Source organism: Dipodomys ordii, unplaced genomic scaffold (assembly GCF_000151885.1).
Source record: "Dipodomys ordii isolate 6190 unplaced genomic scaffold, Dord_2.0 Scaffold64, whole genome shotgun sequence".
NCBI lineage: Eukaryota > Metazoa > Chordata > Mammalia > Rodentia > Heteromyidae > Dipodomys > Dipodomys ordii.
The window spans coordinates 6,649,728-6,676,720 of record NW_012267280.1 but is presented as its reverse complement, the minus strand read 5'-3'; the positions used below and the strand labels follow the sequence as shown (position 1 = coordinate 6,676,720).

General features: G+C 52.6%; 1 protein-coding gene across 1 annotated transcript; it reads left to right on the top strand.

The window, feature by feature from the left end:
• Positions 1-7,000: 7,000 nt before the first annotated feature.
• Spaca7 (sperm acrosome associated 7) lies at positions 7,001-25,039 on the top strand. Its single transcript, XM_013022719.1, has 5 exons — positions 7,001-7,050; positions 9,088-9,197; positions 18,067-18,153; positions 19,337-19,483; positions 24,915-25,039. Exons 1-5 carry the CDS (start codon positions 7,001-7,003, stop codon positions 25,037-25,039), a joined length of 519 nt encoding a protein of 172 aa, XP_012878173.1.
• Positions 25,040-26,993: the final 1,954 nt, after the last annotated feature.

Genomic DNA, 26,993 nt, shown 5'->3' with positions numbered 1-26,993 from the left:
AGATTAAGCGTTGGAACTCGAACTCTCTTTTTGGTTGGAGAGAGCTGTGGCGTTTCCCTACTGCCCCGTCGCCATCTTGGTCCCCCCCACCCCTAGTGCCAAATTCTAACAGCCAGGTGAGTGCCCTCTACTTCTCTTCTCCTGAACCCACAGGAATTCATTCACAGAGGGACGCACATACACGGGCCGGCTTTGTCCCAGGTATATGCATAGTCATGCTTGGAGAAATACAAATTATTTATAATAAGTTAAATTAATTTCCCTATCATGAATCAATTTCCCTTCTTCACATGTAAGGCACAAAGCCAGTCAGATGCTCTGGCTGTGACCCCTGCTGTGACTTCATTTCACGCTGGGTAAGCTTGGGGATGCTTACAGTTTGGGTCTGGAGAGCTCTGGAGGGGACAGGCTTACTCTGTAACACTCACCATACCAACTAATGGATGATCAGTTCACTAGGCAGCTCTCCACTGGCACCCTAGAAAACACAGGCTTCCTGTGATACACAAATAACTTCGGTAACACAAGAAGCCATCTTCAGCTCCCCAACTCACCAGCACCAAGATGCTGATGGCTAAATAGAGCCATTGAAGTTCCCGTGTTCCGACCTGACCACACAAATGTGATACGCAATCAGAGACGTGGCTTTTATCACAAGTGCCATCTTTTTAAGAAAAGCTCTGTGTGGAGACCTCGACGCAGAGTGAAGCCTGTGGCGCTTGTCCTTGGAGCCCTGACGAGGACATCAGGTTTGTGAAAGAAGGCTTTGATCCTCTCTCTCAACCCAAACATCTGCTGTTTTCAGCAAAGGCTTACACAAGCTCCATCGCTTTGTTTTCAGAAGTTCTTGTTCACCTCCCCTCACCTTGACACACCACTGGCTTTTCCCTCAGACACAGGACGGGAGACTTTTGCTCAGCCATGAGGAACAGGGTACAGGGGTGCAGGAGAGGTGTCCCAGGTAAATCTGGGTAGGATAGGAGGTCAGGACACAAGGAAACTTTGAAGTGTTCCTGGAGGGAACCATTCCCACACAACACCACCAGGCCTGCCGAGCTGCAGGGCCAGAACTCTGGGACATGGAGTCCAGGAACACAGTGCATCTGGCTCCCCCAAACTCCCTTCTAAGTCAGCTGAAGGACTGACATGCCTCCATGCGCGCCAGGCGCTGGGCCCCAGGGGAAGTCAGGTACACACTCCAGGCTGGAGGAGGCCGGGGTCCACAGAGGACCCGTTGGTGTCCAAGGCCCAGTCCCCAGGAGAAGCCCAGCACCTGCTGTGACAATACCCAGGCCTGGACACATATATAAACTTACATAAATGGTTCCAGAAGCTGCTCATCCAGGACTGAGGTATCAGGAGGTCTAGGAATGATCGCTTCTGGTGTCCCGGAGCGAAGGAAGGTCACTGCTGTAAGGATGCAAATCCACCAGTTCACTCCCTGATGCTATCCGCTCGTGGTGAGGATTTCCACCTGTGCACCAGGGCTCACCAGCCTCTGTAGATACAACGTAGCTCTCCTCCACCCCGACTCAGCTGTTCCAGGACCGTGGATTTCCCTTCTCCACCATTAAAGCACTAAACCCCTGGGAAGGTGTTTGAAGCAAGCAAGTTCATTCAAAAGTGAAAGGAAAGCCAGATAGGAGGTGGGCAGCCCTGCCCCAGCCCAGTTGTTTAGTGCAGGCCTTGGCAGGGCTCATTTTGTGCTCCACCCTGGCTCTTTCTATTGGCTGAACAGGCATCCAGGGAATTATGGGAAGGGTTTGTGCATTATGGGAATAAGAAAGGTCAGGGTTGGGAAGGTGGCTCAGTGGTAGAGCGCTTGCCTCGCATGCATGAGGCCCTAGGTTTGATTCCTCACCACCACATAAGCAGAAAAAAGCTGGAGGTGGCGCTGTAGCTCAAGTGGTAGAGCATTCACCTTGAGCTGAAGAGTTGAGGGACAGTGCCCAGGCCCAGAGTTCAAGCCTGACTACTAACCAAAAAGAAAAAAGAAACATTGTGGCTGGCCATGTGTTATGACTTCCTCCTAACAGTTCCCCTTTCCTGCCCCCACCTCCCAGAGAGGAGTTGAACTGTCAGCTCTCTAAATAGGCCCCAGCTGGCTCCCTGCCCTTCCAACCCCGCCTACCTTCCCTCCCCTCCCTCTCCATCTGGGTCCTGACCCCACACAGCACTGACTGACCGGCTGAGAGGGAGCACAGGACCGCCCCCCCCAACACATACACACACCTCCCAGACACAGAGTAGCAAACGAGTATAGAGGGGGCCACAGGGGCCCCTGCACAGAGGCTAGTCAGTCCCCCAGGGCCTGGGCACCTTGAACACAAGACCTGGTATGACATCTGGAGATGGCACAAACCAGACCATGATGAGATGCCTCCCCTCACAGTAAGAATTGAAATCCTCACACCACCCTCTGTCAGGATCTGCCCTGGGGAATCACCTCCCTCCCTCCCTGGGATTGTGGGTGGCTGGCCCTCCCTGTGCAAAGACCTCCCCCTCTACCCCCCCCCCCACGTCCCTGGGCAGAGCATTTGCCTGGAGGACAGATATGTTTTCAGTTCCCAAATCCCTACCAGCCTTGCTCTTAACACCCAAATTAACTTTTAATTTCATTCATTTTTATTTCAAGTAAAGGTGATTGTGCAAATGTTCATGCAAGGCACTCGAGGGGAGGTAGCTGGGGGGAGGTAGCTGGGCGGGGGGGAGGTAGCTGAGCGGGGTTGTACCGGCAGCACTGTGGCTCTGGCTCCAAACTCTGGGGCTTCAGCATCTCAGCCCAGCTGTGCCTCATCCCGAGCTCAAAGCTCCGTGTGTGTCCCCTGAATTCCTGCACATGCTAGCCCCCCACCCCCAGCTCTAACACCACACGACAGCCTTGCCCTGCGCATGCCTGAACCTTGGACATAAATGCGATCTCGAAGTAAAATTAGCCCTGGTGAAATAGCATGGCTTCCCCTCTACAAAGCCTCGACAGAGTGACCACGGCAGCCATTTTGGAGACACAGAATTAAATGTACATCATGTAAATCAATACAAAGGAAATCATAAGTAAAAGGCTAGGGTACTTTTGCAGATCACATTGTGCAAGAAAACTTTGCATGGAAGCCCGGGACCACCCAGAGATGCAGACTAGCTCGGCTTCCCAGGGGCTGTGAAGATGGGATTACAGTTTGGCCTGTTTTCCTCCAGGGCTCCTGGACCGCAGAAGGAGGACACGCAGCATTCTAAGCATTCAGTTCAGCTCCTGGGAGCACAGCGCTGGGAACTCGCTCCCCAGCTCCTGGTCCTCTCTGCTCCCTGTTGGTGTGGGTTTAGATGCCCTAATCCCTGGTAGATGGAGGGGGTGGGGGGGGCAGAGTGAGCTCAGCGCACTTAGAATCAGTGCACAGTGTCCTCAGAGCCTGCCCTTCCTCTCTGTGCCCAAACAAGGCCCCTCCAGACTGCTGGGTCTTCCTGCAGTGGAGAACAGTGAGCAAGGCCCCTCTGACCTCCTCCACTGCCGTTTCTGGCTATGAACCTTCAGACTTGCCAACCCCAGACCCAAGGCTAAACAACAGCCACTTTCCTAATTAATTACCTCTTGAGCACCAACGGCTGGTCCAGGGTTCACATGCACTTGATTTTTAGGCAAACCCACGTGGATATAAAATTCTAGGCAGAGGAGCTGTGATGGGAAAATGTCAACCACCTGAGCTCAAAAGGCCCCCGGCTAGGGGCTGGGAAGGTGGCTCAGTGGTAGAGCACTTGCCTTGCATGCCTGAGGCCCTGGGTTCGATTCCTCAGCACCACATAAGCAGAAAAAAAAAAGCCGGCAAAAGGGCTGGGAAGGTGGCTCAGTGGTAGAGTGCTTGCCTTGCATGCCTGAGGCCCTGGGTTCGATTCCTCAGCACCATATAAGCAAAAAGAAAAAAACCAGAGGTGGCGCTGTGGCTCAAGTGGTAGAGCATTATCCTTGAGCTGAAGAGCTCAGGGACAGCACCCAGGCCCAGAGTTCAGGCCCCATGACTGGACCAAAAAAAAAAAAAAAGGCCCCCAGCAGACACCTGCGGCTATTTCTGTGAACCACAGGGTCAACAGGGACAACATCAGCTCCCATGACCCTTCCCAGGCTGCCAGAGGCTTTGTGCAGGGACAGGGCCTGGTCAGCCCGTGGAGGGGGGAAAGGGTTGGGGAGGTGGGCATCACCAAAGCCGTGCCCAAGCATTCACTACAAAACCCATCCGTCACACTGGTGAAATGATCTCAAACTGATCTGTGGAACATTGAATGGCAGCAAGATCTTTAAAGTTCAAGTCAAATGTATCTGGCTGACCCCACCCCTTCTCAGCATCCTCAGAACTCCAGCCTCTCAGCTAAGGGAGGAACAGAAAAGAACGTGAGGAAACTCAGGAGGGCAGAGACAGCAGCAATGGAGAACTTGAGGTTAAAAAAAGGAGTGGTGATGTGGCGTCTCTGTGGTGCTCACTGGAGGACTGGCCTGCGAGTCTTGACAAACACCATTTTAGTTCCATCTGTAAGAAGATGTTCTTCCTGGGGCCTGGGGCTCCAGTGCCTTGAAACAGTGACTGCTTCAGCACCACTTCCAATAGTTTTTCTAGAATAGTTTCAGGTTCTAAAGTAAAGCCAAGGTCTCCGTGTGTGTGTGTGTGTGTGTGTGTGTGTGTGTGTGTGTGCCTACATGTGCCTGTGTGTGTGCACGCACACATACACTTAAATGTTTCACTGTCTGGTGACATGCTCCAGCCAAAACTCCTTCACATGAACTGTACATTATCTGGATGGTGCACACACAACAGTCTCCTCACATGTGTACTCATTTTCTGTTCTGGGTTTAAAGGGCTTTAGAGCACAGCTAAGTATAAAACAAGTGACATTCTCTCTAGTGGGCAGTTGGGGCCTCTGGTGCCATCCACCGTGTGTTAACTGTGGGTGACCCTTCTTTATCACTTGCCGATGTCGCGGACAGGCTGCCAGCAGCTGACTCTAGGCAGGACTTACCCACAGAAGACTTTTTCTTATCAGGGACCCGAAGAGCCTACATTCCTGCAGCCTGAGAGGGTAGTGTGGGTTTGGAACCTTGAAGGTGTCACATGACTGGCTCACCGGGCCCAGGCTTCGTCCTTAGCGACGGTGGGTAGACAGAGGAGGCCTGAGAACCGAGCTGAGCGGGGGTGAGGCTCACCATTCCCGTCTGCCCCTCTGGCTAATGCTGCCAGAATGACATCACAGTTCTGACAGAGTCCTTGTTCTCAGCCACATTTTGTGATCAGCAGCCTGGTGACCACTGGTGGCATGATGTGGGTTAGTGGGAGGCCAGGCCTTGCAGCCCCCCCGACGTACCCGGTCCCACGTAACACATGGCTGCATGTGATGTTGCCACGAGTATTTCTTAAAGCCACATTGGACTCCCTGTTTGAATTCAAGCCTGAGAGCTCATGCCAGCCTGGCTGCCTGGCCGCCTCAGGACCCCACACCTCATGTTGTTGGATCCCCAGGGACATGCAGCCATGAAGCAGTAGCCGGCTTCCGGTGAACCACAGAAGAGATTCACATTGGGTCTGGATTCCTGTTGTCAGAGCACAGGACCTGACCCACCCAGAACAGCACTGCAGGACTCGGGGAAAATGAGGAGGTGAGTATGTGGAAGAGTGAATGGGAGAGTGAATGCATATGCAAATGCACGGACGCAGCAGAACTGCTCAGAGAGTGAGGATGTCCTCACCTGGCCGTGTCTCTGAGGTCACCAGCTCTGGGAGTTCCTCCCAGAGGGAGCCAGGCCCCTGAGGTCAAGGTCACTGTCCCCAAGGACATGTCTCAGCAGTCCCTGCAGTGCCCTAGGGCTGGTCAGCAGAGCCATCTGCGTAGACTCCTCTCCTGCGGTCTTCTGAGATAGGTCCCTTCTGCCTGTCAAACATCTGTGACATCTCTACATTAATCCAAAAGAGCTGTGTGCTTCTGCTGTAGTCAATTGTCCCAGGATCTCTATTTAAAGCTTTCTAAAGACAAAAGTAAGGACGACAATTATACAGATTGCGAGACCAGAGTGAGGAGCTTGGAGAGAAAGAGAAACTCAGAGAGCCAACAACAATGTAACATAAACAGCGCAGCAAATAATAGTGCAATTTCCAGCTAATAGAATGGTTTAACACCTGAATACATTCACATGCCTGATTAAACACCAACAACATACACCCATAAAGGAAGATTATAAGTTGTAATATGTCTTTGCAAGAAGTAGCATATTAACCACTGTTTGTATACTTCCCCAATTACATTCCTTTAATTCTTTCATTTAGAAAACAGTTTACATTATAATAGCCAGCGACACTTCTGTTTTTAAAACAATTGCTTGTATGTATATTGCCAAATTATGGGTCTGCAGGATATTTTCATGAGCAAAAACAACTGCAAATGTGCTTTGAGGAGGATCTTTAATTAGGAGTCTGGAGACACAGGATGTGTGGTCTGGGGCCGGCCCGTCGGTGGTTCTCAGCTCCCACGTTCTCTTTCCAGGTTGTCAGGGAGCAGAAGTCTGCTCCAGGAACTTGGAGGCCCGTGTTGCGTGAGCCAAGCCCGGCTCCTCTGTGTACCTGTACTCTGACTGCAGACCGCCGCCTTCCAGGCTGCCAGCCCTGTCCTGGAGTCTACACGCAGTGCCCGAACCCCCAGACCCTGCCAGAGCCTCCTTCCGTGGCCAGGCAATCCAGAGGGGTCCCCTTGGAGGTCTGACTCTGAGGGAGCCAGTGGGGAGGGGGCTTGGGTGTCGGGTCCCTGCAATCTGACAAGGATGGTATGTGGCGGGGGGTTGGGGGGTGCAGGGTCCCACAGGGCACAGGGGTGAGGGGCAGTGTCCTGCAGAGCCATCCAAACAGCTGGAAGGCCAGCCAGGAGTTCCATGTGCAGCCTTCATGGGCGCCAACTGCACCACGTGTCCAGGAGAGGGTCCAGAGCAGGTTCAAGCCCCACACCTGCCCTGGGAGAGAGGGATGGGGAGATGTCAGCAGCCACCAGCCGTTCCTGCCACCTGTTCCTGGGAACGGAACGGTGAGTGGAACCTTGGTGAGGGGGCTGTGGAAGACCAGGAGCTTGGACGGGGTTTATATTACACATCTGTGGCTGGTTGCATCAAGGCCCATCTGTGCCAGGGCAGCAGCTAGGTGACCAGAGAGGAAACACCTAGAGGCATGTGAGAGAGAGGAGGTTTACTGGGACTCCAAGACAGGTCCCCAGGGGAGCAGGTGGGCCAGCAGGGCCCTCAGAAGGTGCAGGGACAATGGCTGGCTGGGCAGCAGCACCCACTCCAGTGTGGTGACCCTGAAACCCTCCCCACCCATGCTTTCCAGCCCTCACCCAGGCCAGCCCCGCCCTACCTCCTGTGACGTCACAGGTCCTGACAGGACCCCATGCAGGGCGGGTCCCAGCTCACTTCCTGGTGGTGATGTCATAGGCCCCTGACATTCCACGTGTCCAGAAGACCAAGGCTGTGGAAGCGGAAGTCTCCGGAGGGAAGGCCCTCCTTTCTCTGCCGGAGGGAGCATGGCAGCCAGCAGAGGAGTGTGGACCCTCTCCTTCGTTCTCCTGCTGTGCAGCTGGCGAGAGGCTGAGCCACAGCCCATACAGATGACAGCAGGTAAAGAGTCAGGGAGGTAGGGGGAGCAGCACAGGGCCTGAGCCACACAGGACAGAGGGCCTCCGGAGAAAGGGCCTCTCTGCCCTCTGCCTCTCTCTGGAGCCCTCTCCTCCCTCTGCCTCAGCTGCCCATTTAATTCCTGGGGACCTGAAGTTAAAGTTGTTTTTGAAGCCTTGTGGAGTGGGAATCCCTGGGCAAGCTGCAGAAGTAAGTCATGACCCTGGTGTTCATTCCTTGTGCTGCTAACTGCATCTTACCTGCGGTGTTTACATACACAGACACCACACACACCACACATGTGCGTACCACACGTGTGCACATGTCTATATGTGTGTTCCACACTGTACTTATACCACACACAAATACCACTGCATACCTATGCATACTCCAGACACGTGTGCACACATGCACACATATGCCACACTACACATAACACCTGCGTGCACATGCTGCAAATAGCGCATGTGTGTACACGTAGACACCTGTACATGCACTCCATGCCTGCATGTACGTGCACACACACATACAGTTTCAGGTGGAGAGCACTAGCCATGTCCTGCATGCCGTAGTACTACAGGCCTCACTTTATAAAATACCCACAATGCCACTGTCACATTGCACAAATCCCTCAGAGCACCTAACACCAAGTGAAGAGAAAAATACTCGGATCAGGCTGGCTGGGCCTGGTGGTTCTTGACCTATATCCGGTGGGCAGCAGGGGCAGATCTGCAGCTGCAGCTGGTCAGTTAGATGCCTTGGAGGAGAATTTGGTCCAATATCTGGGGTGACCAGACCAAAGTTGGGACTGGGTGAATGGAAGGGACCCCTGCTCCCACAGGGAGGTGGGTGGGGCCTTGAGGGAAGGAAAGGAGCCTGGGGAGGGGGTGGCAGAGCGCAGTGTGGCAGCACTGAGCAGTCAACCCCTCTTCACTCCGGGTGGGGGTGGGGGTGGGGAGGGAGGCAGTCTTGTCTTTGGTCAATTTCTGATGTGATTGGGGCGGGGGGGGGTATCTTGTCTTTCGTCTTTGGTCTCTTTCTGACGTGATGGGGGGCGGGGGGTGGGGACAGCAGGGAAGCAGTCAGGAATTTGGTGAGAGAAATTTCTGTGAAATAGGAAGGAAGGGGTCAAGGCTGGAGCCTAGTCCCGGTCCTAGGTTGTAGCTGGGGCTTCGGGTACAGGTTGGGCTGCCTCTGGCAGCCCTAGCAGGGGAGACGCAGCCAGCCAGCTTCCTGATGTCCTCACCAAGGTGTGACTAGAACCTCATTCATGTGATTAGAACCTCAGCCGTCGCCTGAAATAGTCACATGGCCACACTGGGGGTCGGGCTTTCTCTACTGAGCGCAATGGGTTGGAGGGTGGAAGAGTTCTTGGTGGAAACCGCAGGGCTTCAGACCACCCCATAGCTGACCTGGGTCCAGGTGCGACCTCTGGCTCACCCCATCTCTGGCAGAGCCTCAGGCCACATCTACTTCCTCGGCCGACTCCACCGAAACCTGAACTCCATCAAGACAGCACCACAGAGAATGTTCTGGGATCTCCAGAGGAGAAAGGGCGTCCAAGGTGCGAGAACACATTCAGGAAAGCAGCAGAGTAGAACGAGATTGCTGTGAAGGACAACATGATCGTCTGTCTCAGAACAGTGTGCCGAAAGCCTGGTGAGAATTATTAGACTGCAACAGAGAGCCGCATGACCCTGAGACGCCATCTTGCCACGACACGGGCCAGGACGGGGCACTAACAGGACCACTGCAGACGCTGGAGTGGATCCATGATTGCATACCACTAAGAAACATGTATGACAGCATGCCCATCTAGATGGAATGCAAGGGCTAACCATCTCACCAAGCTCCAGCATCTCCACATCACAAATAAAGCTAGTTTAGCAAGTCTCTCCCAAGAGCAGAGGATGCGTCCTGGAGACCTTCCGGGATACTTCAAAGTGAGCTTGAGGCCAAAAAGGCTTCATTTAGAATCTGGTTCAGGGAAATTGTCAAAAATGTCAGAAGCTTTGAATTCTTGATGGAATAAGATCACAGCACTTGGTTATCTATTAACCAAATGACAACAAAGGCAGTCACTGCAAGTACTGGCTGGTTCTTAAGAAAAGGAAAGAACAGGGGAGGGAGGGAGAGAAGGAGGGAGGGAGGGGAACAAAAGAAGGAAGGAAGGAAAGGGAAAAGAAGGGAGGAAGGAAGGAAGGAAGGAAGGAAGGAAGGAAGGAAGGCAGTAAGGAAGGAAGGGAAGAAGGGAGGGAAGAAAGGAGGGAAGGAAGGAGGCAGGGAGAGAGAGGACAGAAAAAGGACATCCATCCAGCTGCCGAGGCCCACACCTGACATCCTAGCTACTTAGGAGGCTAAGATCCGAGGACCACAGTTTAAAGTCAGCCTGGGCAGGAAAGTCTGTGAGGCTCTGATCTCCAATCAACCACCAAAGAGCCAGAAGTGGAGCTGAAGCTCAAGTGGCAGAGTGCCAGCCTCAAGGGAGAAAATCAGGGACAGTGCCCAGACCCTGCGCTCAAGCCCCAGTACTGTCGCACATGTGGGTGCACATGCGCGCACGCGCGCGCGCGCACACACACACACACACACACACGGACAGTGGGGTGTACTTGAGTGTGGGCCTGTCTGTGGCCGGCTCTCCTGAGCCAACCTTCCCATGAAGCCCTGCAGGACCCCGCCTTCCTCATGCGCAGGAGTTCCACCAGGCAGGTCAGTAACCTCGTATAGTAGAGCGAACTTCTCCCCACACGGGACGCCCATCTGCCCGCCCGGCTTCCTACACCAGCCTCCTCTTAGGTGAGAGAACAAAGCCTCCGCCAGCCCTGGGGCTCCTGTTTGCTTGCCACTGACCCCCGTGTCCAGGTGAGCTCCCTGTGGCTGGGCTTGCTGAGCCAAAGCCTCCCAGTGTCTCTACCCAGCCCTGCACAGCTCGCCAGGAGCCGTAGTGCCGCCTGGGACAGGGGCAGGTCCTTCCAGAGGTGGGGAACCCTCCCAGACCCCCTTGGAGCCAGTCTGCACTCATGGCTGCCTTCCATGGGTGGCCAGGACTGAGGGCAGTGCTGAAGCTCTGGAGCCAAGTCCTTGTTCTGGCGACTGAGCCCTGTGCCAGTCCCGGGCTTCCAGGAAAAACCCTGTGCCGGCTCCTGGTTCGCTCCATGCATCCAGTGCTGAGAGCTCCTGCTCCCCACAGCTCTTCTTCCTCTGACCTCACCACGGGGCTGGCCAGTGACCGGCGAATAGGAAGATCTTGGTTCCAGCTGGCCTCGGCAAAGGGCCCTTCCCTATCTGAAAAATAACCAGTGCAAGGGGTGAGGGGCGGCCGGCCTGGCAGAGTAGCTGCCTCACAAGTAGGAGGCCCCAAGTTCAAACCCAGCACAACCCAGCAAAAATCTGCAGGTGACATATCCAATTGGTTCATTGGTGTCCACCAGTGAAGGTATGTGGCTTAATTTGCCACTTTCTTTTCTTGGTTAAAATTGCAGCCAATTAATTTATATGTAATTAAGACTATTAAGAGTAGTAAGGGACACAACTTGGCAAATGAACTGTGCTAGGAAAGCGGCAGGTGCGTCTGCTACAGAACATGGCTGGTGTGAGAGGCAAACGTGCTCTGGCCAGAGAAGAGATGTTCTGAGGTAAAGTAGGCTGTGCAACAAAGACCAACAAAATAAAGAACAAAAGTCCAGGCAAGGTCTGAAGTGTCAGAGAGAAGAGCTTCTAGTCTTCCCTGGTCCACTTGCCCTGGGGGCGAATGGACCCCATCGAAGTCTGACACGGCTACCAGCCGTCACCTCCTGGGTCAAGGGAGAGGCTGCCCAGCTCCGGAGGCCAGTGAAGGGATAGTTTCTGGCAGCTCTGATGTCGGCACACATCTGTTCACCCCATTCTGGGGTCTCCCCAGCCATGGCCAGGTGAGCTAGGCTGGCTACAGTGCACCCCTCACATGGAGCTGCTGGTCAGGAGAGGAAGGGCAGCAGTGGATATGGCGCTGGTGATGGAGGAAGATATGGTGCTATGTCCTCTGGTTAGCCAGGGAAGACTTAGCACTCAATGGTGAACTCTAAGAAGCCAGAAGGAGCAGGGGGCAGCAGTGGATGAGCGCACTGGAGTGTCCTGGCCACAGGGCACCTGCCGTCTGCAAACTGCGACTCTCAGGAGGAGGTGACCAGGAAGCCGCTACACTTGACAATGCACACCGCCCTCCACACGGGTGCTGTGAACATAAAGCCTCCCTGCGTGGGTTTCGGCTGACTTGCACAACGCTTCCATTGTAATTACGGGACACACACGAGATGAAAAGAATATTTTTAACAAAGCGCTTGCATGGCGCAGCTGTACCCGTTCTTAATGATCCATTAATGTCGCTTCCAAAGAGAACTGTACTTTTGTTTGTTTCCTTTACCGAAGGTCAGCATACTGGAAGCAATTGTCATCACCATCCCAGACCTTGTTACACATTTCCTGCATTGTTCTGAGCATGTGTGCAGATGAGCCATTGGTATGCAGATTGTCCGTCATTAAGACCACTTGAGAATCAGCTGTGTCATTGGTTTGGGTAGGAACTTCAATTCTTACAGACAGGCTCTGTGTGTTCAGTAAGGGAAGGTGGAGTGGGCCTGCCCAATCCGCCTTCCAGGGTGCCTATGACCTCAAGCTGAGACTGAGGCTGACCTTGACCTCAAGCCAAAGATGTGTACTAGGATCCACAGATGCTGCCACCTCGGATCAAGGACAGGCATGCATCAGAAGGGGGCAACCTGGGTGGGAATGGCTGAGCAGGAAGTGGCACTTGAAGCCGTCTGCCTCGGCATGGTGCCCAGCATGGCACTTCCTGTCCACCAGGGAGTGGAAGCCCTGGATCAGATGGCCCTGGACCCTAGTGACAACAGCCATCATGGACCTTTCAGTTCACCCAGGAGACTCCACTTCTTACCAACAGATGGCACCACCTGGAAATGCTTGCTCAAGGAAGAAGCAGAAGAAGGAAGAGATTGGCCTCTGGGCTCTCCTGTCCCCTAGTACAGATCACAGTGAAAGTCAGCACTAGCCAATAAGCAGTTCGAGCCAACAGAGAGCTAGGGAATATTGATGAGGTTCTTAGAGCAAAATGAACATGACTGGTTGACAAAGCCTTGGGCAGAGGCTGAGTGTGTTTCCTGTTCCTGTGGGCTGGGCTTGGGTGGCTCAGGGGGGACCCCAGAGTGTGATGAGGGTCCCCCATCGTGCTCAAAGGAGGCAGAAGTAGCTTGTTACCAAAGTAAATGTGTGCCCCTCTTCCTCTGCTCCACCCACGAGCTGATGGAGCCCAGTGGCCTTGGACCTGGGTGGTTTTCTTACCATTTGGAGGGCGATGCAGGTACTAGGAGACAGGTTCCACTCAGGACATCAGGGCAAGTCCTGCCCTGGGGGTGGCAGCTTTCCCACTGAGAAACCCAATCCCAGAGGCGTTCTGGGTGCATGGCTGGGGGTTTCAGATGTTCCAGTGAGTAGGGGTTCTAGATGTTCCTTGGTTCTTGAGATTAGGACACAGGTACAACAGCAGAGCCACCAAGAGTAGACAGGGGCCAAGAGTGCTAAGTAGCAAAGCAGAAACATACCTGGAGACGTAAGGTAGGTGGCTAAGGGAAGGACCATCTGCCCTTAAGTTGAAGTTGTCAGGGTCTAGGGATTTTTTTTAATCCAATGGGATGGCTAAATCCCCAAGTGATTAGCCAGCTGCACAATGGCTGCTAGGTGTGCAAGTCACAGGTACCTGAGCACTGGGTGTGGGAGTCACAGTACCTGAGAACTGGCCTCTAACCTTTGCCACTCACAACTGTGTGACCCTGACTTCCACAAGAGAGAATACGAGCCTTTTTAAAGCATATATTAGTTGTATGAAGAGGTTTCATTGTGCTGTTTCCACAGATGCGTGCAGTGTACTTCCATTGCTTGCTCTCCCTCCCCCTCTAATCAGCAGCACTAGAGATTGAAGTTAGGGCCTCATGCTTGGTAAGCAGGCATTCTGCCACACTTCCAGTCCCTTTCTTCCGTCATTACTGTTGAAGTGGATAGGTCTGCCTTGTGTCTAGCCAGCCTGGACTGTGATCCTCCCATTTTTACTTATGTTGCAGGAGATGGCAGGCACACACCCTGTGCCTGGCCAGCATGCTTCCCCTGTAACTGGGATAAGACATACATTCGTGCCACCGAACCGGGCCGTTGGTTGAATTTCAAAGCTTTTATACCCAGCCTTGTTGTCCATCTCACAATTAGGTGAGACTACAGACTGGAGGCTTAATAGTCTCTTACCATTCTTCCTGCCTCCTCCCACTTTGCAAATGGTGTTTACTGGGTTTCACTCTACCACCTCCACACACATACACATGGACACATAGACAGCATACAACACTCAGTCCCCAGCACCCTCTCCTTTCCCCTCCTCCCCCTTGCTGGCTCCGCACTGACAGATAATCCTTCCTCACAACTATTTCCCGTTGTTCTAATCATCACTGTTGTGAGTTTCGGTCTAGATTCTGCACATGACTGAAAACATTCACTTATTTTTGCCCTTTGAGTTTGGCTTATCTCATTCACCATGATAATCTCTAGTTCTATTTTCCTACAAGTGACATAACTTCATTCTTTTTTATGGCTGATAAGGCTCTGCTGTGTACACACCACATTTTCTTTCTCCATTCATCAGCAGGCAGATGCTATAGCTTGGCTGACACCACATGGGTGTGGTAAGAGTCAGATTATATGTTGACTTCCATCCCTGGAGACAGGCCGGAGCAGTATAGCGGGACAGATGATGATTCTGGTGAAGTTCTGAGGGTCCTTAGTAGCTGTTATGTTGCCACGGAGAACATGCAAGGGTTTCCACGCCCAGCCCACCACTCACCAGCATGAGTTGATGTTCATGCTCTTGTTGATGGGCATTCTGACTGAGGTGGACACCCAGTGTTGACCCCATTTGCACTTCCTGTATGGCTAGTGAGGCTGAACTTCCATCATGTACCGACGGGGGCGGGGAGGGGGGAGGGGGAGGAGAGGAGTCAAGGGGATGGTGACCTCAGCATGGCTCCCAAGCATGGGGCCACCTTGGATGTTACAGTTCCACCTTTTCAACCATGCCTAGTCTGGGAGATTTCCTTATTCCTGCAAATGTCTACTTAGCTGTCTATGTCAGCAGTACCTGTGGCCAGCACTCAGTACTCACAGGCAGTACTCAACACTCAAAAGCAGCAGTGACATTCTCCCTGTACCAGTTACCTGGTGGGGCTTACACAGCACTCTCCACGCAGAGTGGAGTGACAACCCAGGATCAGAGTTAAACCATAGGCTTAGGGACAATGCCCAGACTCTGAGTTCAAGCCCAGGACCAGCACAAAAGAAAAAAGAAAGAGGGGAAAAGTAGTCTAACAGTATACTTCATCGAGTGATTTTTCAACATACAATTAATATACAATTATTGAGATATTTTCATCCTCATCACACCAAGTCTTCAAACTCCAGGGCTCAGGCCACGTCCAAGCGGCCAGCTGTGCCTGAGATGGCAGCAATTTCAAGGCTCTGACCTTGGCTTCTGCCTCAGTCACCTCTCCACGCCAGGCGCCGGTTTGCTTTTCTGATCCTCAGAAAAGCCATTAAATAATCATGAGCCCCATTTTACACAAGGTCAACCCAAGGTCAGAGATGTGAAGACATTTGCACAACCTCATCATCAAGTGAGGGAAAAAAAGCAACAAGGGTCAAGGTCCAGAGGCCTCAGAGCCCCAGAGCCCTCTGCGCGAAACCTCAGAGCAGTGGTCTCAACAAGAAGAAACACAGCTGCACCAGCATGAAAATCACAGAGCACATTCACTCCCAGAGATGGACACAATGACAGAAGGGCAAGAGGGAGGATGGAGACCAGGCCTGGGGCCCGGGTTTGCAGCATGCTGGCTCTGCAGGTCTCAGTCTCCATCACTGCAATAGTCAGCTCACTTCGTTTTGAGCCACAGCTTTGGCTGTTCCAGCTCACGACTGCTTGGCCCAGTTGCTCCAGGCTGGTGGCAAGGCAGGCCCTCCCAGTGGGAGGGCACGCAGAGAGAAGACACCTCATCTCGGGTCACACGGGAGGAAGCATGAGGGCTTGGCAGCCCCCCTTTCGAGCACATCCCCATGGTGGAGGTCTCTAGGAAGCCCCACACCTCCCAACGTGACTGCTCGGGGACCAGCCCTCATGCACAGTAATGATTCAGCCCCACTCTCAACTAGATTGGACTGAAAAATGCCCAGATGAGTAATGCTCACATGTCTCTGCAGGCTCTGACCAGTGAAGGGTTTTGTCCACAGGACTCAAATCTGTAAACTATTGAGATCTGGCGGGGTGTAGACTGGAGGAGGCACGTCCCTAGGGGCTGGGTCTCCCCATTTCTGCGGCTGTCCTACCCTGCCACATACTCCTGTCGCTACAATGTCTCGTCTCTCATCTCCAGTCCTCGATGTCAGGTGATTTGTCACAGCAATGTAAGCTCTGACCAACAGAGGCATTGCTGTGACTTAACCTGGCCATGCAGTTAACTTTAAATTTGTTCAACACCTTTGGAACTGGTTTGTAGGATGCGGGATTCTCGTGTGAACTCTGTATCAGGATGCTGATGGAAATTAAAGACTCTACTCATGAGATTTCAGACTCCATTAGCAAAGATCCCTCACTTCACGTCCTGGCAGAGAGCTCACCCACATTTTGTCTGTGTCCTCAGACTTTGTGGTAGGTTGAGTTTAATGATGATGGACTAGTGTGTCAAGCAGAGCTGAAGCCATCCAGCATTCAGCCTACAGCACAGCTATTACTGGCTGCTTTGGGTTCACAGTGAGATCCAGAGCAAAAAAGCAGAGCAAAAAGGCAAAAAAAAAAAAAAATCCAAACTTGCTAGCCTAGAAAATAAAGTTGGGAACTGGCCAGACTCCATCTGTGGAAGAAGAAGCTCACTTTAAAGGCTTTCTCCAGAGAAAAGAGCCTCTGGGAAACTGCTCTGCCTAGGGAGGTGTTTCCTCGAGATTCCTTTCCCAGTGCTCCATTACCCATGGCTCGAGCCCAGAGCAGGAACCAGTCCAGCCACCGCTGCTGCTAGCCACAGACTGTAGCACCGCCCACGGTTCTGTTTCTGAAGGCACATGGAATGCAAGAGTTTCAGGATCGTGGGGGCTTCCACCCAGATTTCAAAGGGAGGCCAGGAGGCCAGGCCGTGTGTGGCAGGGTCCTATACCCGCCCAGGAGCTTGAGAGGACAGTGTGTGACGCTGCAGTGAGAGAGATCAACGGAAGAGGCCCGTGCTGCAACAGACACTCCAGGAGGTTGGAGATGCCGGGAAGGTGGAACCACTGCTGAGGAAATCACAGCAGACAGTGGAACAGCCCAGGACAGGAGCCGGGGGCTGTGGGGGGCAGGCAGGACCAGCCCAGGACAGAGCACTGGAGGCTGCACAGGTGTAGGGCTCCTCACACTCATTAGTGCTCAGACCTTGATAGCAGATTCCCTGAATGCCAGACAGGGGCAACAAGAATGAACATTTTCCTTGTGGAGTTTCAGACTTGCTTTCATCTAATCCTTCCTGGCTGCTCCGCTGTTCCTCCTGTCAGACAGGACTGTTGACTGCATCTGTACCTTGGAAGTGTGTCAGGAGCTCACAGCTGAGTAGCCATAGGTCTTGGAGACTTTGAACTTGGGATCTGGACACGGGTGGAATGGTTGGTGCAATGGGGATGCTTGGCAGGACTGTGAACACACGTTGCACTGCGCCTTAGGGGGAAGGGAAGAATGCTGCGTGTGAAAAGGCTCTAGTTGACAAGGCGTGGGCCTGCGATGGTTGGAGATTGTCAGTTTAATCAGCTTGAGAAATGCCCACAAGATGAGGGCTCACATCTCTCGTGGGGGTGGGGATGTGTGGGAAGGAGGTGACGGCATCTCGAGGCCTCTGGTCTAATGTACTGCTCCACTGACGGACTCACGCCCCACCCAGCTGAATAAAGCCCATCATCTCAGGCTGGACCTGGTCCCGGCCCCTCCTCTCATCTGTCTCTGCTTCCTGCTTGTCCTGTGTGAGCTGCAGGCCTGCGCTCCAGCCCCTCCCTGCAGGGAGGAAACGGCGCCTCTCCATCTTTCAAGAGTTTGGTCAGAAATGATGAAAAGGCTGCCAGGTCTGAAGACCATCAGGGTCAAAGCTATGGCAGGAGGTGATGGTCAGGAACTGCCCAGATGGTCTCGTTTTGTTGTTGTGTAGGCAGCCAGTGGTCTGTCCACTGAGATGAGGCTCTCTATAGAGTCTGAGCCTTGTTCCCTGGTTCCTTGGGTTCCAGCTTTCCATCCTCTCTGTTCACAGCCTCAGGTTCAGACTGCATACATGGTATCAATCTCACATGTCAGTCCTGTCTCTAACATGTTCTTGTGTGCTGTTCTCCAGATGAAATTCTAATCCAAGAGCTTTTGGACCCAAGCAAATCAGCATTTGAAACAGAGAGTACAGCATCGACATTGTCAACAAAACAATTAAAGGAAGAAAGCAAGTATATCCTTCTTTATACCCTCTTGTTCACGCCATCATGTTTTCTTTTGCTTTCTGGTAGTACTGAGTCCAGAGCTTTGCACTGCTAGACAAGCACTCTGCACCGAGCTGTCCCCTCAGCTCCTGCCCAGAGTTCTTCAGCAGCAGCCATGGGCAGAGGCAGGTGGACACTGAAAGAAGCCATCTTCCAAGGCCTTGGGCAGGTCCTCCTGAGACTGAGGAGGTCACTCCTCATGGCAGGGGTGGAGTGCCTTTATTTGGGATGATCTCTGAGTACACATTCATGCATGTTCTTGTTCTTGTGATGCAAATGGGGTTGAGCTGTAGTCAGAACATGAGGCTCATAGAAAGAACTTTGAATGGGCTAGCATGTAATAGTGGAATGTACACTGTGGTTTGCCTTCACCTACAGTTTCTGAGAGGGAAAGGCAGGTCTGTTACCTAATGGGGCAAGAGGTAAACCAGCCAGGTGCCAGTGGCTCATATCTGTAATCCTAGTTACTCAGGAGGCTGAGATCTGAGGATTGCAGCTCAAAGCCAGACCCAGCAGGAAAGTCTGTGAGACTTGTATCTCCAATTAATCATAGAAAAAGCCAGAAGTGGTGCTGTAGTTCAAGTGGTAGAGTACTGGCCTTGAGCAAAAGGAGTTTAAGGATAGTGCCAAGGCCCAGAATTCAAGGCCCAGGACTGGCAAGAAAAAAATATATAAACCAAGGCTGAGCACATGACTTGCCCAAGGCCACAAAGCAGTGAACAGAAACAGATGGGCTTTCCAAAGTACAGCCTTCTCTTGTCAAAACTGTGCACAGGAAGTGAAATAGTACATAGAAAGCCAGAGAGGACAGAGGGACAGTCCATGGCTAAGGAGATGTGCATATCAGAAATACCCACACACTCCATGAAAGTGCACTCTGCAGCAGCAGGTTCAGCATTTTCTTGGAGTTTGTGTTCAGATATTAAACAATATTCATTTCTGGGATTTGTTCACTTGACATCTGTCCAGGCCACAGAGCTGGGCTTAAGGTGGTTAGGTGACAGCTGTTTACACATGTGCATTTTCAAATAGGATTCCTAGCCAACATCTTAAAATAAAATGTGCATCAAAAATGTTCACAAGAGTGTAACCAAGACAACTTTACCCCATTCTTTTCCATGTTCTTCATCAAAGATTCTGGCATCGATGACAATTATCAAGGTGATGGTGCTGAGAATTATCATGAACTACTGGAAAGTTCAGAACTCTCTTCTGGCAATGAGGAAAGAAACTATAATACTGGTAAATATGACCCACCAATCCCCCTGCTGGATTCAGAAGGTGACTGGGAGACTGAGTCAGCCGGATGCAGGTGGGAACAGCAAAGGGAGGAACGTGTGATCGGAGATTATGGCTGTTCCACCCAAGTCAGGCAGATTTCCCCAGCCCTGACACTAGGCTTTGCAAAACACAGCACAGGAGAATCCATGGCAGAGGCCATGAGCAGAAGTAAGGCACTGCCACATCACTGTCTCTTGGATGCCCAGCTGAGTGACCTCTCCTTCCTGTGGTGAGGTGGCAAAGAGAGCCAGAGCAGCCCCAGGGGACCCCAGGAATCAGAAAACTTCCCTGCACAGATGAGATCTCTGGGAACAACCACGGGCAAAGGCTCAGAAAGGAAGCAGGACTCCAGGGATGACAGACCTCTGTGCCCTAAGATTAACTGCAAGGAAGTGTGCCTGTGGTGCAAAGGACAGCGTGTAGGACATCTGAGACACACCACATGTAGGACTCTAGTACACAGGACAGCGTGTAGGACATGGGACACACCATGCAGACCAGCTCTCCAGTGTTCTTTAGAGTATGATATCTGTGGCACACCCACATCCAGGACCAGACTAGTAGGTGTGCACAGGCAAACATGTGCAACCTCCGCCACGTCAGAACTGGAAGACCTGGCTCCCAAGCCTGCTGGCCTTGGGGGGAGGGGATCTTACTGACATTTCTGAGCCCCCTCAGCCCTGGGGGCCAAGGGAGTGGCACTTCCATCCATTCTCCAAAGGTTCCTCCAGTGAATGCTGCCAGTGCACAAAGGATGGAGATGTTCACTGCAGGGCTCAAGCAAGAAAGCCATTCCACGTCAATGTAGTTTGTGCCCCTCTGTGAACTGAGCAAAGAACGGCTAGTGTGGTGTTTGCCAGGTAGTGATTTCCCCTTTTCTGCCAGTTATTCCCATGTTTATCAACTGGAATTGTGCTATCAGAGAATCCCCAGGCCAGGTCTGGTGCTCGCACCTGTAATACCAGTTACCCAAAAGATGGAGAGAAGAGGATTGTGAGTCAAGGCCACCTGGGCACGTAGTTCGTGGGATCCCATCTCAGAACATAAGCCAGGCTAGCGGGTGGCACATCTGCAGACCCAGCAGGGAGGTAGAAGCAGGATGATCATAGGCTGAGGCTGGCCCAGGAAAAAAAAGAAAGAGTTAAGACCACATCCCAAAAAACAGAAGCAAAAGGTCTGGGACTGGGTTCAAGTGGTAGAACACTTGTCTACCAAGTGTGAGGTCCTGAGCTCAAACTCCAGCATCTCTAAAAAGAAAAGGACAGTGCTGTTTCTTGCCCTTCCTCTTTGTTTACTCAATGAGTTCAGCATCTGCAAAGACCAGGGGTTGGTCGACAACCACAGTACACGGTGCCTGACTGAGGTGCTGACCACACTCCCCAGGCATGGCCTCGCAGGGCACTGCGGCTGCCTCCCATCTCTCCACACCCCTGCTCTCAGTTCCCCCCTGGTTCTCTGGAGGCTCCCCTGGTGCCTCCCTGCCCCTGGCCTGGCCTCTACAGACCAAGACTTGGGTGTGAGATAAGGTCTGGAGATGCCGGTGCCCGGGCCAGGCCAGGCACGTATGAGCTCCGGCCCTGCTGCTGTTCCATCTTCCATCTGTGCTTGCTCACCTCCAGTGTGTCCGGCCATGCCCCCTGCTGCGTCTTTCCTACCCCCAGACCTTGTAATCACAGGACAGTCTGCAGTGCATGGCCTGGCACATGGGTAAATTCCTGGATCATGAGGCCCAGCTGAAAGAGGAGTGAGCGAGGGAACGAGTAGTTTCAAGAGTTGCACAATGGTTGGCTGTGTTCACATGTTAGCCTTCCAAGTATGTTTACAGATAAGACCTAAAAATGATAATAGTATTGAAACTTGGAAAATGCATTAAAACATCTCCCACTTTCTTCAATGTTCATTGAAGAAGGGATCACCACTGAGAATCTTCACGGCCAAGGTCCTGAGAACTTCCACGAGCCTCGCTTCTCTTCTGGAGGTGAGGACGGACTGCAGTGTGGTCCTCACTGGCCACGTGGGGCAGACCACGCAGTGTAGATCACATGGGGCAGACCACGTAGGACAGACCATGCAGGACAAACCACATGGGTCAGACCACACAGTGTAGATCACACGGGGCAGACCACAGGGGACTGACATGGGGGAGGGGGCAGGGAGGGGCAGACCACATGGGACAGACCATGCAGTGTAGATCACATGAGGCAGACAATGCGTGACAGACCACTTGGGGCAGACCACATGGTGTAGATCATGTGGAGCAGACCATAGGAGGCAGACCACATGGAACAGATCAGGCAGGGTAGATGGCGCAGGGCAGATCACACAGAGCAGACCATGCAGGGCAGACCACGTAGGGAAGACCATGCAGGGATAGATCACGAAGGATAGATCACATGGGGCAGACCATGAGGTGTCGGTCACATGGGGCAGACCACGGAGGGGCAGACCATGCAGTGTAGACCACGCAGGCAGACCACACAAGACAGACCACATGGAACAGACTACATGGGGCAGAGAGAGTCCTGCGATTCTCCCACAGCTAGCCTGACCTCAGGCTGAGGGCTGGTTTCCTTTGCAATTCTCTAGTTATCAGTGGGTTTTAGCCTCTGAAATTTAAGGGCCATTTTTTTTTTGGTCTTTTTCTTCTTTGGCCCTTGGGATCAAACCTAGATGCTGTACTTGTTAGGCAAGTGCTTTGCCACTGAGCTGCATCCCTACCCTTAAGGACCATTTTGTATCTTCTTTATAAATGGGATCATGCAAATTTCTCACATTCTATTGGGTTTGAGTCTTTTATCCTCAGTTTCTAAGTTATTTATTTATTTATTTATTTTGGTACCAGTCCTGGGGCTTTAACTCAGAGCTCGGGTACTGCACCTGAGCAGTTTTGCTCAAGGCTAATGCTCTGCCACTTGAACCACAGCTTCATGTCTGGTTTTTTTGGTTGCTAATTTATGAGAATCTCACAGCCTTTCTGCAGACTGGCTTCAACCAAAATCTTCAGCTCTCAGCCTCCTGAGTAGCCAGGATATCAGGTGTGAGCCACCGGTGCCTGGAAAGGGCTTGTTTTTAAGAATATTAGGAATGTGGGGCTGGGAAGGTGGCTCAGTGGTAGAGTGCTTGCCTTGCATGCATGAAGACCTAGGTACAATTCTTCAGCAGAAAAAGGCGGAAGTGGTGCTGTGACTCAAGTGGTAGAACGCTAGCCTTGAGCTGAAGAGCAGAGGGACAGTACCCAGGCCCAGAGTTCAGGCCCCACAACCAACAAAAAACACACAAAAAAAGAATATTAGGAATGTAATATAGACACAGGCCTCAAGCACATGTTGTAAGCATTTTTTATCAGCTGATTTCATGATATTTTTTTATTGTAAGAATACCGTACAGAGGAGTTACAATTACATGGGCAAGATAACGAATACATTTCTTATCAAGCATTGTTGCCTCCTCATTGTTTCCCCTTCCCATCCCTTCCCATACTCCCCCCTCCCCACCCGACCCTCTCCCCACCCCCCACCAAAGTTGTAAAGTTCGTTTTTTTGACATAACGACTTGTACATCTCATTGTTGCAATGGGTCCACCTGTATCCCTAGTTAAATGATTTGTTTGTTCACTTCCCCTCCACAAATTATACCAACATCAAATACAGCGAAAGCTCATTATTTTTTTTTCATGGAAAAACTTAATAATTTTTGTAGATAAAATTACCACCCTTCTGTTGCCTTTTACATTTTAGCCACAGCTAGAAAAATTTCCACAACACTGAAGCTCAAGCAAAACTGATGCTTTCCTTAGCTCTTTTAGTTCATGTTTCATGCAACATGATTCCATGAAGTCTCGTGCTGCGGGCTCTGTCCTAGCTCAGCTCAGTGGGTTTGCCTCCTCTGCCCTCTGCTATAATGGAGAACTCAAACGTTGTTTCTATATGAATTGATTATTTTTTTATATTGAGGAACTGTAAATGATTCTGCCTATCAATTAATCTGAATTACCTGCCAAACTTGCTAGGAAAGTTCTTCTATGAATACTAAGCATGTGCTGAGCACCAGAGCGCACAAGGGTGGCAGCATGCCCAGCATGTGGTATATGTTTGTACTGTCAGCTGCTTAGGGTACAAGACTGGAAAACCCCAGTTCAAGGCTAGCCTGAGCAAAATTAGCGAGGCATTGACTCAAAATCACACTGAGCACGGCAGCTTGCACCGCTGGTCCCACTGCCATGCAGAGCTAGGAGGACTGTGGTCAGAGGCTAGCTCAGTGAATGATAGCGCCAGACCTTCTCTGAAATACATACTAAAACACAAGACTGAGAGCACAGCTCGAGCGGTAGAACATTGCCTAGCAAGCACGGGACCACGAATTCAAAGCCAGGACTACCAGGAATAAAAACAATTAAAAAATAAAATTGAAGTAAGCTGAAGGATGATAAATCTGTAGCCACCTTCCCTTCTTCCTTATTCCTTGTTACACAACTCCTCGTTGGTGACCCAGGGCGCCTGACAGGCCTGGAGGTCCTCAACATGGCTCTTGTCCGGCATCTGTGCTCACCTGGCAACTGTGCTCACTCAGCCACTGTGCTGTCACCTGGTGACTGTGCTGTCACCTAGTGACTGTGCCTTGGTCAGTCAGACCAGGCTCTGGCTGGTGACCATGACCCAGAGGTGGATCACCTGTCTAGCAGCCCACAGACCTGAGTTCAAAGCCCAGGACTCTGAAGGACATTTTCATTTCCACAGAACATAATGACATTTATGCCACAATGATTAGTTTCCTAATAATATTAAACTTTAACAGAAGATTCATTCACTCAGGATCGATGGGGCACCTATACATGCTGGAGAATTAGAGGGTCCCTGCTCCCCAAGAAATAGGAGACCTAGTGAGGTGTGCCAGCCAACACAGTTATTACCCACATGTCTGAAAGCATGACTGTAGCAAGCCTCCCCACGTGTGAAGCTGGAGAAACTAGAGGTGGGCGTGCTGATGTGCTCTGTGAGCTGGAGGGGAAAGGAAAGGAGGCCCTGGAGGGCTCAGAACTGTGTCCCTGGGCCACATCCCAGACACTCTGGCCCCAGGACCTGCCTGTACCTGGCATCAGGAACCTGCAAGAAAGAAGGACTGGACAGGAAGGTCCTGCTTAGAAGGAATGTGTCCAGGCCCCAGGGACAGCAGTCAGATACCAGGAGCATCTGACACACAGCAAACACTGCTCAAACCTGTGAATAAGCATGTTTTAGATGATCTCCTCGATGGGTGTATTGTGGGGGACACGGCTGGTGGTCCCCCATGGGTGCATTGTGGGGGACATAACTTGGGATCCCTGGAGGGTGCATTGTGGGGCTGGGTTAGTTTTCACCCTCATGGGCACTAAAGTTAACAGGAAGGGAAATCATGTCAAAACTACATAATGGTGCTTATTTTTCCTCCACAGAAAAGAAGGATCCAAAAAATGATCGATATGGCAGATTATCAATCCTGGACAAAATCCTTCAGAACATAGGGAGATCTTCAGGTAACCCGGGGCTGACAGGCAGCGGCTCATCCTGGGAGGCCTGAGGGGAGGAGGCGCAGGTGCCTGTGTGCTGGCGGGCCAGCTGGGCTCCAGGCCTCTGGGCATCAGGTGGCTGGGCTCCAGGCCGTTGGCTCCAGGCTGCTGGCTCCACAGCAGCTCCCCTAGCACTCGGGCTGAGGAGGGACGGGGTCAACCAGGGGCGCTCCCTCTGCAGCATGGAAGGGAGCAGGTGGAACATCCCAACCCTGGCACGCAGCTGCCTGTGCCTCTTCAACGTGGCGCTCCTGGAGATGCCCATGGCTGCACCTCCCCGACCCTCCACCCTTCCTACAGGGACCTGCAGCCTCTCACCTCCTGTGCTCCACCCGGACCCATGTAGCCCCCCAAGTCTGAGGGAGGAGGGGTCACCCAGAAAGACCTGCAAGGGAATGGCTGGCCAGTCACCCACCTCTCCTCGACTTCTCCCTGCTGTCTCTGCCGTCTCCTCCGTCTCCCATCCCTGTCCCCATTCCCCTCCTGTCCCATCCCTGTCTCCTGTCCCCTTCATCCCCCATCCCTGTCTCCTGTCCCCTCCTTCCCCCATCCCTGTCTCCTGTCCCCTCCATCCCCCATCCCTGTCTCCCAACCCCTCCATCCCCCATCCCTGTCTCCCAACCCCTCCTGTCTCCCATCCCTGCCTCCCAACCCCTCCTGTCTCTCCCGGGTATCCCATCCCCCCCATCTCCTGTCCCCTCGGTCTCTCATTCCTGTCTCCTGTCCCCTACTGTCTCCTGTCCCCTCTTGTCCCTCCACCCCCTCCTGTCTCCCTGTCCCCTCAGTCTCTCATTCCTGTCTCCTGTCCCCTCCTATCTCCCTGTCCCAGCCACATCACCCCAGGTGGCCCACATGGCACAGCCTCCCTCGTTTTCAGTCTCCTGCAAACCCCGACGCCCCTCTCGTGCCCCAGGCTAGCCTCCTGCCCGGGTTCCTTGCACTGAAGGAGCCTGAACATTACAGGAGGCAGCACCAGTACCGCAGACCAGGCAGTTCTCTCCCCAGCCTGACCCCCACTTCCTGCTCTCGCCTCCAGCCACACAGTGTTCTCCTAGGAAACTGAACCCAACAATCTCTCTCACTGGGCTCCTCAGTCCCATGTGGACACAGGGAGGCCAATTCAGCCACAGGAAGTGGGGCTGAGAATAAGAGCACAGGCTTTGGAGTAGATAGGACCTGAGTTCAAATCCCACGTTGGCCTGTACAAGGACCTGGCAGTGACCTTGCCAAGTGACCACACACAGGTCCTGGGCTTCAGCCCAGCCTTGGTTCCCAGAGGACGTCTTAGCCCTGACTGGGTGCCGAGGAGACGGAAGGTGGTAATGTTTGCAGGATGTGTGTAGAGTCAGAGACACAGGAGGTGGGAGGGCCACACCTGGTGAAGCCAGGACAACGGAGTGGGGGGGTCACGGGTGTCTGAGGACCCTGTCTACAAGCACATACCCCACAGGGTAACCACCAAGGCCAGCCTCCCATATGGCTGCCCTTTCCCAGTACCAAATCCCTGGGGCTCTTTGGGTCTTGGAATCAGAGCTCCACAGGATGGCGGCGCCAGCCCGCTTCTCATTTCAGCCAGTGTTTGGAGGGTTTGGGTCTTTGCTTTTTGTAAGCACTGGGGCCTGCGTTCAGTCACGCAGATTGCTGCTTGCTATGCCGGTGTGCTACTGCTTGAGCTGGCCACCAGCACCTTTGCCACATTACTTATTTTTGAGGTGCTGGTCAGCCTGGGCTGCCACCCTCCACCCTTGTGTCCCTGTGTCACTGGGGTGGCAGGCAGGTGCCCCTGCACCCCACCGCTGGGTGAAATGGAGTCACTCCAACCTTTATGGCCTCAAACCATGATCCTCTGCTCCCTGCCTCCCAAGTAGTTAAAATTAATTGCTTATTTTTAATGAATGACGGGGTCATGGGGGAGCTCATGAGCTTGGGGTGACCAGCCAGGAGCTGCACTGTCACCAACCAGAA